The sequence below is a fragment of the Plectropomus leopardus genome, chromosome 8 (genome assembly GCF_026936395.1).
Source record: "Plectropomus leopardus strain MGB_pleo_1.0 chromosome 8, ASM2693639v1, whole genome shotgun sequence".
Classification (NCBI taxonomy): Eukaryota; Metazoa; Chordata; class Actinopteri; order Perciformes; family Serranidae; genus Plectropomus; species Plectropomus leopardus.
The window spans coordinates 33,393,426-33,408,465 of NC_142183.1; the positions used below are offsets into that span (position 1 = coordinate 33,393,426).

General features: G+C 39.0%; 1 protein-coding gene across 2 annotated transcripts in view; it reads left to right on the forward strand.

The window, feature by feature from the left end:
* Positions 1-60: 60 nt before the first annotated feature.
* Positions 61-15,040, forward strand: part of uvssa (UV-stimulated scaffold protein A) — a 43,496-nt gene continuing 28,516 nt past the window's right edge. For both annotated transcript variants that reach the window (XM_042493249.2, XM_088081395.1), the window contains exons 1-8: positions 61-214; positions 1,922-2,069; positions 2,819-2,972; positions 3,287-3,463; positions 4,685-4,805; positions 5,683-6,186; positions 7,161-7,270; positions 7,569-7,697. In XM_042493249.2, the coding sequence (XP_042349183.2) occupies positions 1,960-2,069; positions 2,819-2,972; positions 3,287-3,463; positions 4,685-4,805; positions 5,683-6,186; positions 7,161-7,270; positions 7,569-7,697 (1,305 nt within the window). In that variant the 5' untranslated portion in view covers positions 61-214; positions 1,922-1,959. The remainder of the gene's footprint in view (positions 215-1,921; positions 2,070-2,818; positions 2,973-3,286; positions 3,464-4,684; positions 4,806-5,682; positions 6,187-7,160; positions 7,271-7,568; positions 7,698-15,040) is intronic.

Consider the following 15,040-nt stretch of genomic DNA (forward strand, 5'->3'; position numbering starts at 1 on the left):
GATAAATCTTCCCACAAAGGTCATTATTCTTTTCGAGGCTTTTATTATGAAAGGTCGAACCGGTGGTACAAACAGCTACCGGAAATAGTGATGTTTACATATCTAACGTTATCGAAGGATGATCGTCCATGAACGGTGTTAAATAACAGCCGGTAATTTACTGGCTTTTGTCATGAATGGACTACTTGTTTCTTTGGTCACTTGGAGCTAACAGGTAGGTAACCGACTGAGTCAGTGTATTCATTTAAACAAGCTAATATTCCGCGCTGCTTAAAGACACAAGCTGTGTTTACATTTATTAGCATGGTAGCAGCTAACAAAGTGCTAACCTATGAATTCATTTTCAACACGACCTGGACTTTCACCTGGAGAGGTACCGCGAGGATAGGATTTGTAGCCACTTCCTTCTCTATATTTTTCCTTTAAAATTTGATAAAACAGATTAGAATATATAAACAGACTAAAAAATTGCAAATTTGAGTTTTTGTTGTTAATTAAAACGTTAATTAGCGTAAGCTGGCTAAATTAAATCATTATACATGGTGTGTGGGCTGCTCGCCTGCATTATCGTTACAGTCCAGCTTAATACATGTGGTGGGTACATGACCTTTCCTTATAACTGTGATATAGCGGAGTATCTACAATATACTTTGTGATATTCTAAATATATTACAGCCCACAGTGCAGTTGTTTTAAGCATGAGAATTTAGACATTTCTGATGGTACTATGGGAGGACTTCTGTAACACCAAAATACTCTTACGTATTTGTTTTAACCCTTACTATTTGCATTTTACAAGCTTTTCATTCTTCATTTTTGATAATTTGACTGTGTTCATGCATATGGTATACATTATGGCAAGATTATGTATTTTTGTTGAATCTTGAAATTTCCGGCTCAGCTCCTACAATAAGTCTAAGTTACTGTGTGGAAACAGAATTGTTGCATTCATACTGTTAAGTGCAAAAAAATGCACCACTGAAACCCATTCAGACTGACATTTTTGATCCCACAGCCATTAAAAGACAAAAACATGCATTGTGGTATTTCAGGGTGTCATTCTAGACTTTTGCCATGGAATTTCTTATTTTTACTATTTTCCACCTGATGATGTCATTTTTAAAACCCATTATTGGCATTTGGAGAAAAAAAACATGCTATTTCCACTAAGTGCACTGTCATACACCACCATAAACTAGAACTTATAAAAGTGAAATCACAGTTAGAACAAAACCTGTGTCAGTAATATCAATTGCGTTAGACTGTGTATGAAGTTAAGTCATCTAAAAACATAGTGGCATCATGAAAAAAACCTGGCAAGGGTTAAAATTAAAAAAAAAAAATTAGTAACTATTTCATATTTATGATTAGGACTAATGTGGGATAAAACAATTAACTCAATAATAGTAGAAAATCGTATTCATGTATAATATTTTTTAAAGCCTGATTCTGAAAAGCCCATTTTGTGTGCAGAGCGGTATGAGTGTGAGTGTTTTAAACTGCACAAAAAAATAACAATGTATCAAAAGCAATGTTGCTGCAAATCACTGACGTATACAAGGCTATGACAATCCAAAAAACTGTGATCTACTTTGCATGTCGTACATTGCAAGTAATTGATTTTTTTGTGTGTGTTTTTTTTTATCTAAAAACATTTTTAAGCTTGATTTTTCAAAAGTGCATTCAACACTTAAACAATGTAAGCCAGTATTTTTTGTGATAGCAACATTTCTATATCATGTAGTGTTTCTCTCTTTGTATATCTTCCCAGCACTCGTGTAGCTGATCATAGTTTTCACCAGGATTCACACCTCACGTTTCCATTTATTTATTTATTTTGACACAGATATTATTGTTGTCTGTCTTGTTAAATGATTAAGCTGGAGAATTTCACTCCATGTAATCTCATTTTCGTCATCAGCGGTGTGTTCCCGTTGGCACGTGTGTTAATGAGCAGTGATGGAGTTGTCTCAGAGGGACAGGCTGTCGGAGCTGGTGGAGGAGCTGACCACATCAGGACAGCCACAGCTCAACCAGGACAAAATGAAGGAAATCAAGAAGATCTGCAAGTATGTTTCTAACTACCCAGAAGAATAATTCATTCCTTGTTGAAGTGGCCCCGGGTTTGAGTCCAGTTGGCGGCCCTTTGCTGTGTGTCATCCCCAGTCTCTCATCCCTCTTTCCTGTCATCTCTCTAGCTGTCCTTTTAAATAAAGGCCAAAAAAGCCCAACAAGAACAAAAAATCTTGCTCAATTGCGACACATATTTAAAGTTGTAAACTGGGCTCACATCATTGTTTTTTGCACTGGGGCCCCTTTATATATCCATCAGGCCATGAAAAAGTTTTTTTAATATCTCTAATAATGCAAAATGTGCTCTGTGGTCACTAAAAAACTTTGTTGTGCGTATAAATCACTACATTCAACCATCAAAAAAGGGGTAACTCAACTCTCCTAATGGGTAAAACGTCTTCAGATGATTGATCACACACCTGCTGTGGTCTTTGTTTGGAATCAAAAATGGATGTTGTCAACACTCAATGGAAAAATGTGGTCTATACTAACAGGTGAAATCGCAGAGCGATATGAGTGTGTGCATTATTAAACGGGCCTAAGGGGTTAAACAACTTGTTTGTAGACAGTTTGATGGCAAAAGATTTGTAGTGGGAAATCATTTAAAAACATTGTGGTAAAGTTGGAATTTGCATGATTATAAGAATATAAATAACAGAAATAATACAGTATTTTCACACAGATGGTGTAAGATTTAATGACAAATCGTTAATAGTGTTCACTCTGTGTGTGTCATTCCTCTCAGAGTGTCCAATGACTGCATAGACCAAGTGTACCACTCTGTGATGTCTCAACTGAACCAAGAACACGCCGAGATCCGACTGTCTGCCTTCCAGATAGCCAGTGAGCTGTTCTCCAGGTCACACCACTTCAGAACGCTGCTGGTGGACAACTTCCAGGTACGGACATCATGTACACCAAACGCTCCTCTCACGTAGTTATCTCACACCAAACACCACAGCACCTAGTTTTACGAGTTAATATGTATAATATTATAATATGCATTTGAATTTGTTTTCACACCTGTCATCTTATTATACTCAGGTGCAGGTCTTATTCAGGTCATTACAAGTCAGTTATGGAAATAAATGTCTCGCTGTGTAACCTGAGCAGTTACGAAATGTATCTGTGTATTTTTGGGATATCAAGTGTAGCATGTTCCTATCATCTCCCTTTTCTCTCCTCATCTCTCTCGATCCTCCCTCTCCTGTAGGAGTTCTTGGAGTTGACAGTAGAGACAGACTCGGAGCAGCCTCTCCCTCCTCCCAAAGAAGTAGCCAGGAAGCTGAGGTCACTGGCCATCCAGACTGTCCAGTCATGGCAGGCCTCTTTTGGGACAGCTTATAAGAAGTTAGCGCTCGGCTACCACTTCCTCAAACAGGTTAAGAAGGTAGGAGACTTTTTCTTTTGTTGCTACTGGACAAACTGTGCAATAACGCAATGATAGCTAAGGAGAAACATTTCAAATTTCCCATCAAGATTCTGTTGATGAATTAAAAGACTGAAAGCAACCACAATGTAAAATACAGCACACAGTGAAGTTAGTCTATCAAAGTTTTTCCACATTTTTGTGCTGATATTTTGCCTGTAAAGATTTACAATCATGCAGGTATCATAACAGTTCCATACACAGTAGCTTGCAGAATTTCAGCAAATAAGGCAAAAATGTTCACTTAGACTCAAGGATGAACTGATTAGATTTTGGTGGTCAAAGATCACGGTGACCTCGTCTATCTCATGCTTGCGAACATAAACTCTCAAGAACACTTTGAGGGAGTTTTTCAAATTTGGCACAAACATTCAGTTGGACTCAACAATGAACTGATTAGATTTTGGTGGTAAAAGGCAAAGGTCACAGCTTCTTCAAGTTCGGCACAAATGAGCACTTTGAGTGAAGTATGAATTGATTAGATTTTGGTGATCAAAGGTCAAGGTCACTGTGACTGCATCTGTTGCACGCTGGTGAATGCAGTATCTCAAGAACACCTTGACAGAGTTCTCTCAAATTTGGCACAAACATCCCCTTGGACTCAAGAATGAGCTGAATGAATCTGGTAACTGTGACCTCAGCAAACATGTTTTCTCAAGAATTCACATGCTAACACTGACAACTTTTCACACAAATGTCTAATAGGAAATAATAACGACTTTTTATGTCCAAAAGGTCAACCTTACTGTGACATCATAATGTTCTGCAAAAACACTTTTCTGGCCATTGCTCAATGTCATATCTCAGACACAGAAGGCACTGTTTCCCCAACCATTATATGGCAACATGGTTCTCACGTTGCTCAAGACTAATAGTCTGCAGTCATGCTAGCAGCTTTGTGAGGTTGACGTCATAAGTCACATGGGTTTCTTCATCTGACACAAGCTCTGACACAATGCATTGAGATAGTGCACTTCACAGAAATGAAGCAACCCTCTGAGCTTTAGAAAAATTTGCCCCCCTTTCTCATAAATCGAAGTGTTGGAGGACAGATGAAAATGTTCACCTAATGATGACACTGGGTGACATGGAGCTGCTATGTTCACTCTCAGTCCTTTTTCGTGCTACCGTTGCTGACTGCGTTTCCATGTTGTAAGCGATGTGATGCGTCCGTGTTGTCAGGTTGACTTCCAGGATGCTGAGGCCAGGACGGTAGCAGAGAGGAGGAGGGAGGAGGAGCGACAGAGGAAAATGGAGAGGATCTACAAGGAGAGGGTGGAGGCAGCCTCCAAAGACATGGAGGGTAAATGCCACATTGTTTAACCCTTAGGGCCTGCGTTAATACACATTTGTATTGCTCTGTGCTCAAAATGTGCTTTTCAAAATCAGGCTTTAAAAAATATTTTACAGTAATATGATTTTCTACTTTCATTGAGTTTATATTTTAAGATTAGTTGTAATTAAAAATATGAGATATTCATTAATTTTCAGAAATTTTACCCTTTAAAAGCCAGGCTTTTGTCGTGATGTCACTATGTTTTTAGATGAAAAAACACAAAAATGGATTTTTTTTCAATATACTACATGCTAAGTAGATTTTTTAAATTATCACAGCCTGGAATATGCCAATGATGAGCAGCAACACTGATTGTGACAGTGCCTCTAGTGGAAATAGCATGCATTTTCTCAATATGCCATATAAATAAAAGTAAAACATTATGTCATCAGGTAGAAAATAGTGCATACAACAGATTCCAAGGCAAAAGCCCAAAATGACACCCCGAAATAATACAATGCATGTTTTATGCTTTGATGACTGTGGGATCAAAAATTGCAGTTTAAATGGGTTTCAGTGGAGCATTGTTTGCACTTAACAGTATGAATGTAACCATTTTGTTTGTTGAAATTCCAATAATAAACAAAAATACACTATCTTGGCAAAGTGTATGCCATATTCAAGAGCACAACCAAAATGAAAAGTGTGTAAAATGCACCAAACAGTCCGTAAGAATTAAAAACATTACTGCCAGTGATAATGACAATACTAATTGATTTTTTTATTGTCAAGAACTGGATTAAATTGACAGTCCAGCACACTCCCTATGATGCTGTGTGGTCTGTGAAGATCTAGAATGTTTTTGTGCTTGAATGTGACATTTTCTGTATCGTGTCTTTGTCAGAGTCATATCAGGAAATCGAGGCGACACTGACAGAGATGGAATCCTGCATGAACCTGCTTTTCCCCGAGTTTGACCTCACAGACATCCGGACCACCAGCAACAGCCGTGCCAACACCCAACCAGCCGACGAATCAGTGGATGAACAGCCGTGCTGCAGCAAGGACCTGAAGGATGAGTGGAGAGAAGGAAAAGAAGACAAAGGAACGACAGAGGAAAAGGGGAACAACAGGAACGGGACAAAAGGGAAGGAAAAGATGGAGAGGTCTGAAGATGAGAGAGAGGAGAAAGAGAGGAGGGATGAGAACGAACAGGAGGATAAGAAGGGAGAGGAGGAGGACAATGAGGGAGAGGAGGAGGAGGAGGAGGAGGAGGAGGAGGACGATGACGGAGAGGAGGAGGGAAGTAGTGAAGAAGAGGAGGGGGATCCTCGGGATGAAGACTCTTTCATTCGGAGCTCTGGCCTGGTCTCTCACTCCTACAGTCTGCAGCTGAAGCTCAGTCCTGGTGGGTTCACAGTTTAGAACAGCTCCACTCGTACTGTCATACAACACACTCTAGTTTACTATAGTTGTAGTTTAACTGTTAAAACTATAATGCTGACAGTATCTTAGCGGTGTTGATTCCTTGGGGGGGTGGACAAAATAATAAAGACACCATTCAATGTAATGCAATACATTCTAACAGCACCACAAACTATATGTCTCCCCAAAAACAATCATATTTAATTCATCAGCTGTCTGTCACAGTCTCTGACAGTCTGAGACAGACGCGGAATTACTGCGTTTCTGCTTTATTAGTTATTCAAATTGATTTTGTACATTTAGCAAGGTGTACCTCATAAACTGGCAACTCAGTGTTTATGTACACACTGTGCTATACCCCACCTCAGAGTGTCAAAAACTGTCCAAGTACCGAAATTGGACGGGGTTTCTCAAATGGGGGTACAGGTACCTATAGGGGCACTCTGTAGAGTTGAAGGGGGTTTATGGGATTAAGAAAAAAGTTAATTTAAAATATATCAATCATGCATAATTTCTATAATGATTATAGGTAAGTTCAATAAAAAAATGTAATTGTAAGTTTGATAAACTACATGTTCCTTTTTTAATATAATCGTTTACTGCTGTAAACCGTCGCAATAACATACACAATCACTTGTTGTTTACTGTGTGTTTCTACTAAAAATGTGTGGTGCTGGTCAGGAGGTAGAAATGTTTCAACTACTTTTTAATGAAAAAAGTTAGTGAAACAGTTTTTTACAATTTTATTTAGGCTGAGTTCATAATTGGCATAGAGTGACATTTTTCTAATTAAGTGTCAATGTATATTACATATAGACAGACAGACTATCTATATCTATCTAGATATAAATATATATAGATATGAATGTATATACTGGAATGATTTTATACTATGACACTGGCTGTATCAGTGAAATATGTCTTTTCTTTGCTTTTTTTCTCACCACCCTCTCACAGGTCTTCACGTTAAGGAGACAGAAGATAATGAGGCAGTGGTTTCCACGATGATAGACCTCCATAAACTGATAACAACCAAACACCTCCCAGCTGTGCAGGGCTGGGTTCAGGTTAGTACAAACACACATGGCTAAAATATGTAGGAATAAATAATCATATTAAATTGTGTGGACAGAAATTAGTGTACAAGATGAAAAAACAACCCTCTAGTTACTGATGCTAATGCTAACACTCCTTCTTCTACTGCAAGAGCTAAGAATAATGGAAAGCCTTGGATCTGTCCAACTGTCCCAGTAACAGGTTTGCCTGTCTTCCCTTTCTTCCCTGTGTGTGTTTGTGTTTGTGTTTGTGTTTGTGTGTGTGTGTGTGTGTGTGTGTGTGTGTGTGTGTGTGTGTGTGTGTTTGTAGGTCTTCACCAAGTCAGGTGCTGAGCAGCAGCTGTTGAGGAGGGCGCTGGATCTAAGGAGGACTTTAGAAGCTGCCCTGCAGAAACACAAAGAGCTTCACATTGACTATAAGAACAGGGTCCGCAAAGTGGTGAGTGACACACAATGTTACATTCTAACTACTAGTTGAGATGATTCAAGGTACACTATATGGAAGACAGTATTGGACCACACCTCTTAATCATTGAATTCAGATGTTTTATTCAGTCCCATTGCCCCAGGTTTGTAAAATCTGCATGAAAGGGCAAACATTCCCACATACACACTCAAAAATCTTGAAGAAAGCTGTTATAGCTGCAGAGGGGGAACCAACTGCATATTATTGCTTATGGATTTAGAATGGGATGCCATAAATGCTCCTGCAGGTGTAAATTTTAGGTGTCCCAATACTTTTGTCCATATAGTGTACATCAAGTAACCTGGCTGAATATTTACGCCACTAACACATGAAAGACAGAGGACAAGTTCCCACTCTTGGACACACTACATTTACTTTGAAACAAGTGAATACATGCAAAAACACTAATTATATCCCTCTGCTGACGGTCTAAATCAGTTGTGTAGAAATCTTTTGAATAGCAGAACTAAGGTTAGTTCATAGTTCATGTCTGACTCACTCAGCAGTCACTTATAGAGGGAGCTCACTCATGGTTGATGGGCTAAGAAAATAAACACTCAATAGCATTTAAGCATTTCCATTTTACCCATTTTACATCACACAAGATAAGCGCACAGGCTGCTGATGTATGGATACATACACACATTTGTCCCCTGCCTATTTTAATACTTTAAATAAAATAGCAGGATGCGGTCTTTTTTAGTACAACTTTTGCCAACACTCATCAGAAGATGCATAGAAAAACTATTAGTACTTTAACTAGTATTTTAAATGTTTATTGAAAGATGTAATAGTTAAACTGAAGTGCAGACAATTACACTGAATGACAGATTTTCAGGTTTTAACATTATTTCAACCATGTTTTGACATTTTATCTTCCATCTTCCACCAGTTTGATGCAGACACAAAAATGGACATGCTTGTCTTATACTGTATTTATAATATTTTACTGGTAGAGCCTATGGCCAGCAGATGGCAGCATGCTACCTCAAATCAAATAGGACACCAACATCACCTCACACAGGACAGCTGTGCCCCTCATAGGAAGTGATGTTGTTAGAAAGAACAGCTGTAGAGGGGTCATGTGTGGATAACTGGGTCCTCCTCTGTCTGATCCCATCAGCCTCGAGTCTGAGCTGCCACAAAAACATCTCCACAGAGAACCACATCAGCTGACTTCTTATTCTCCTCTAAATTCTCATCCTTTGTAGCCGCAGTCATAATAAATCTTAATATTAGAACTGTAATTCTTAAAAGAAAACGCCATAAAATAAGTCAAATTAGTGCTGAGTTTTGCTGTGTATTTTGGAAAGAGGATTTTGGACTTTTTAAACCTTTGAAATCTAAATGAACATCACTTTTCTTGTGCTGCATTCAGATGCTTTTTCACGTATTTAACCCTTGAAACCTGAGCGAATTGATTTGGTTAGTAAAAATTAGTGAAAAGGGGAGAAGAAAAACACCAGAAAATTAAAGTAGAGTAGAAATAAAATAAAAAAAAAATCAGGGAAAAATGTCCAGAAAACTATATTGATAATTATTACAACCATATATTTAAAATTATGTGTCCTTTTCCTTTTTGGGGGGAGGGGGTCATTTTCTTGATTTGTTTTTTACTTTTCTTTTTTGTTTTTTGGGGCTTATTTTTAAGGTTATTTTCTTGTTCATTTATTTATTTTACTAATGTACAAATTTTTGTGCCATGTCTTAATAAGTTGTTCATTGCTCTCTACTCATGTTTTTGAGAGACACCAAACTCATTTTTCCAGGTTTCAAAGGGTTAATAGAGTCCTATGCAGGCAGAGTTTTCTTCAGTATCTTGTGATTTCTATTTATATGGAAGATATGCATCTTTTTGCAAAAGGCCACTCATTTTGCCACCCGAGCCCTTTTAGCCAACTACATGAACACGAGCACACTTACTCACACATACTCACACTTACTCACACATACTCACACTTACTCACACATACTCACACTTACTCACACATACTCACACATACTCACACATACTCACACTTGACCACTATGTCAAAATTAAGCCTCCTAGCAAGCTAAAGCTGTGGCCTCCAAAGGGTTAGGAAACCAGCAACCAGCCAACTGACAGAGCGAGCTGTAGAGCTGCTGGTCACAGTCAAAGAAGCATGAAAAGCTGGTGCTCTGGTGTTTGACTGAGGATTCCACATCGGTCCCGCTGAAGCTGTAGTTTTTGTTTGCACCATCTAGTGGCTGCTGAAAGGACAGCAGCTTCAGATGCCTGTCAACAGACAGCAATGATGCTTGCTGCCCCAGTGGAATCAATCAGCTAGTCTTTAACCCTTTGAAACCTGAGCAAATTAGCTTGATTTCTTTTGAAAACATGGAAAGAAGGCAATGAGTAATGAATGACGAAATGACAAAAAAATAGCAACAAATTAGTAGAAAGTCCAAGAAACTTATCTAAAAAATTAGTGAAAAAAGAAGAAAAAAAAGAAAAAGGAACGAAAAGCAATGAGCAACAGAAAAAAGATGCAAAAAACAACAAGAAAATAGCAGAAAGTACAAGAAAAGTACCTGAAAATTTTCTAAAACACAAACAAAAACAAAAAGAAAGTAGTAAAAAACAAACTACTTGAAAAAAGTTATCAAAAATTATAATAAGTGTAACCCTGTTTTAAATATATAATCATGGTAATTAATTTTTTCCCTCAAGACATTTTCAAGCCTTTTTTTAAAATTATGTTTTAATAATGTATTGCAGTTTCTGGAACATTTCTTCCCAGGTTGCTCATTGCCTTTTCCCCCAATATTTTACAGAATTTGCACCAATTTGCTCAGGATTCGGATGTTAAAATACTTGTGAAAGGTGTCTAAAAGCAGAACAAGAAAAGTAAAGAAGAAAAGTGAAGTCGCTCCAGGTTTCAAAGGGGTTAAACTGTGGAAAACTGGATGACGCCCACTTAAGACTGTCACTGATCTGCCGCACAACGCACCTTGAAAATGTTCTTAATTCAGCACGTCTTCAGGCTGTAACTGATTAAAAAATGAACTTTTTTTTTTTACCTAGGATAGATTTAAAAACATTATTATACTTGCAGGGAGAAATGACCAAATCCCATTGAAAGATCACTTCAGATTCATCCCAGCACCTCACTGTTGTTCTTCTGCATTAATTTGCGTGGCTTTACAAAGTGTCCTCCGCCTGTTTTCTACTTTAAATGTCTCTGTTCTTCTCTGTGAGCCCTCAGAGGGAAGCATCATAATAGAGACAGAGAGAGGGAGGATGGAAATATTAATAGTAAAGACATTTGGGAGAGGTGAGATAGCGAGACACAGCCATAATGCATAATGCATCAGAGACAGAGAGACGAAATTGGGGAGCAAGGGGGAGGATGTACCCATTCATTCTCTTCACTACCACTAATGTGCCCCATGGCTTGACAGCTGATATGTCTATCTGGCTGCCTCTATATCTAGTTTAGCATCGCCGTTCTGCTGTAGTTTGAGCCGGCCCCAAAATGGAGGCGCAAACATACAGACCGGTGTTGTCATGGAACTTACCATTTAGAGAGCTTTTCACTAATTCACTAATTGCTTATTTGAGAGGGTTTAATTGGTGCTGAAATGTCTGTGTTTAAGAGAGGGGCTACTTGCAGTGCTGAAAGATAGGAAAAAAACAAAAAAGAAGAAAATCCAAGAGAAACGGACGACAGCCTGCAGTTTCAGGCTTTAAAGGATCAATGAATGCAAATGGCTTTATGCATTTGGAAAAAAAAAAGGCATAAAAGTTGTAGCTTGTGAATCCATCTTTAGCTGAACAGAGCGGCAGAGTGACAGTGACAGAGCGCTGGCCGTCTCGCTCTGCCTGGTTATCACTGTCAGGGACCAGTCTGCTGCACCAGCAAGCCCAGCACTGCGATAACCACACAACTTACAGCCCCTTTATCATAATTAGCTTTTCCTTTTTAGCCTTAAAAGGCCTTCCATTACTGGGTCCCTCTCTATCGGGCCGCTGACACACCACACGATTGGTTTCTCTCTCAACGGGCCTCTCAATATAGTCTCCCATAACGGGGGAGCTGCAGAGAGAGAAGAGGAGTGTTATGGAGGCAGATAGAGAGGGTTTGTTTATTGAATGAGAGAATAAAGCAGAGGGAAGGTTGAGCGAAGAGGCATTTACATGAAGTTGGAAGACTTTTGAAAATAAGAATGCACAAGACCGTTTCTTCTTTTTTTTTCATAACTGCCGGCTCAGTGCATGTGCTCTGAGTATTTGAGTGATTGGCAAAGTTTCACAAAACTAACATGTAGCTGTTGATGGTCTTTGTTCAAATCTCATGTCAGTGCTCATTTAGCAAGCTCCAGTCCTTTTGCTTTCAGCGAGGCGAGGATGAGGCCTACATGAGATTTCTTTAAATGACACCATGCAGCGGTTGATCTGATGATATAAGTCATTAAGTGCTGATCTCGCATTTGATCCCATTTAAAGTTCAATCATAGACTTAGACACAGATGTTTTGATTTTGGCGGGCAGTCATATGCTTGGGTGGTACGTAATATTCCATACCTTCAAGCCTTTGCAAAACTTCACCAGGCTGTACGGTATATGATGGTAAAAGTGTGCGTTGTGTGTGCTGTGCGCTACATATAATGAGTTTAATGTAAGGAGGAGTGCCTGTATTTATAATGGTACTGAAAGACATACCTTTGGGAGGTGGTCAAAAATAAATGAATGTGTGGGAAACTCTGAGCTCACATGATTTAGACGTTGCCAGTGGTGATACTATATTGGTGTTTTTTTATGTTTTTTTTTAAGCCTTTACATAATGACTGCTGTATTTTTTGTAGTTTTTTTGTGGACAGCATAGTACAGTGACTGACTGAAATTGTGTCTGTTTGAGTCATCACCTCTTGTCCCTCTCTATAATAACAGTTCACTCTGCCATGAATACTTTTGCCTTTAGACACAGTCTCAGTTGGAAGCTTACTTAAACCTTCATTTAATAAAACAACTTTGTATCTTGGGGAAAGTGTTTGTGTAAAATCACTCCACAGTGTCAGGAAACGGGCAGTTTCGGCTTTTTGGAAGACTGAATGTGTTTGAAGGGAGTTTTCAGTATGAGCTATGAGTGGGAGAATCCCATATGCATCTGTTGAGAGCTACAAACTAAAAACATGGGCTTGTGTTTAGGAAAGGATAAGACATGCAGACTTATTTGAACATATCTGTTTTTAAGAGTGTATTCAGTCACTCTGGGCTCCATTCATACAGGCCCAGGCCTTGTTTACTGCTGATAACCCATCTTATCACAGCACAATGGATGCGGCCGCCTGTTTCTCACTGGAGATAAACAAAGAAAGACTATCCCTCTATTTCTCTCCTCCAACGCTCCCTCCTTTTCATTTGTACATTCATTCTCTGAATGTGTCTCATTCCCTTAGCTGTACACCAGTAATATGTTTTTCTCCTGATCTCTTTGCCACCATTTCTCTGTTCCTCCTCATTATGCATTATGTTCATGGAGAGTCTCTGTGTTCTTGGAAAATTGGTTAATCAGTTATTCTTCCATTAAGGGAGTGAAAATGGTAGCATGTAGTGGATAAAACGTAAAAGGCAATGGCGAGGAGTTAAGAATTTGCAGATGGTCTTATCTCAAATATGTATGCATGCCCAGATTGATTAAAAAAAGGACACCAAAATGTGCTTGTCGCAATGCATTTGGTTAGTTTCCTGTTGCATTGTGTCTTAGCCATAAAAGCCATAACACAAAAATATAAAAATGTTATACTGCGATGAAAGGGGGCTTTTGGCTTCAGCGTCTGATGCCAAAGTAAATGACAAATCAGTGGTATGTGACATTTTTGGATTGAGAAAAAGCTGAAAAAACAGATTCTTTTTGTGCATGTAAACGTAGTGCGTGTTGTCATTCCCCTCCCTTTTGCCCAGTGACAAAAACAGATGGACTGCACAAGTAATATAATCCTCGTGCTGATTTTGATTTTCTGAGAAAACAACATGTAAGACTGAAAAACATCATTTAAAGTGTGTGTGGACAGTATTAAATTTGAATTAAAAAGGTGCTCTCATTCAATACGTACATGTGAAGAGAACTTCTCTGACTCCTGACAAAGCTTTGCTTTCTGTTTTACAAAGATTTATTTGACGATATTTTCTATTGGACAACTCAGGAGAGCACTTTGGCGTAAGTTTAACAATCTAGGGCGAGTAGACTTTTGAAGATTCTGCAAAAAGACAGAGATATTGTGATTTTAGAAATGTGACCCTGTAGTGTCATCATGTGGCTCATTTAATTGGATGGAATAGATTGTTTCTGCTGTTGGAGTAAAATTTTGTAAATCATTATGGACACAGTCTAGTTCCATCAGGGGTCTCTGATAAAGTGAAAGGAGATGGTTTCTAAATTGGAACTGATGGATCCACTGGGACTCACATGGTGTGTGTGGGGGAGTTGATTGCTGGTTATCTCTGAGATCTCTGGACTGGCTTCATATCACTGACCACAGGGCCAAACTGGGCACCACAAACCCCCAGGGGTCTTTGAGGGGCGGCTGCAACCTTCTTAGGACATTCAGGGTGTCCTCCCTGAGCTTTCAGAAGTCCCCAGTAAAATGAAGAATAGCATAGTGTAATTTCGCTTTGGCAGCCAGCGAGAATGTATAATAATGACTGTTTTGATCACAGATTGAGACAGGCTGGGAGGGGGAACTGAAGTAGACAGCTGAGAATAAGCTCGTTGACAGGGAAAGGTTTGGGAAGCTCTGGGCTGGCTAATAGACCTGCCAGCCTAGGTTAGTGAAATAAAGATGTCACCCTATACATCATATAAGCTGACTGCTCCCCAGAGACAAAGGGTGTGTGTCTGGGGGTGTTGGGGCTGGAGGAGTATAATGGGGTAAAGCAGCGGAGAAGAAGCTATGGAGCGAGAGCGAGGGGAGTGGAAAGCTTTTTTCTCATTAGCGTGGGATCCCATGGGATCCTTTCTGGGTAGTAATGAACAGGAGTGCAAGGTGGTAATAGAGATGTGGGATGTTGTGGCAAATCAAGCCTTGAATAGGTCAGACTCCACTGGAAGCTTTAGGCCTAATTAGTTTGTAAATATGTTGAAATCAATCAGTGGCAGTGGACTTCCACTCCCCTTAGCAGAGCAAATATAAGAAAATAATGTATTGTAACAGTGGTAATGATGAAAACAGGGCCACAGAGTAAATACTATTAAGTCACTCGGTTAAAAATGAAAAAAAAAACCAACATCCAGAGTAAGAGCAGGAAGTTGGAAACTTGTACCATAACTGCTTAGTCCTGTATTAAGCTACAA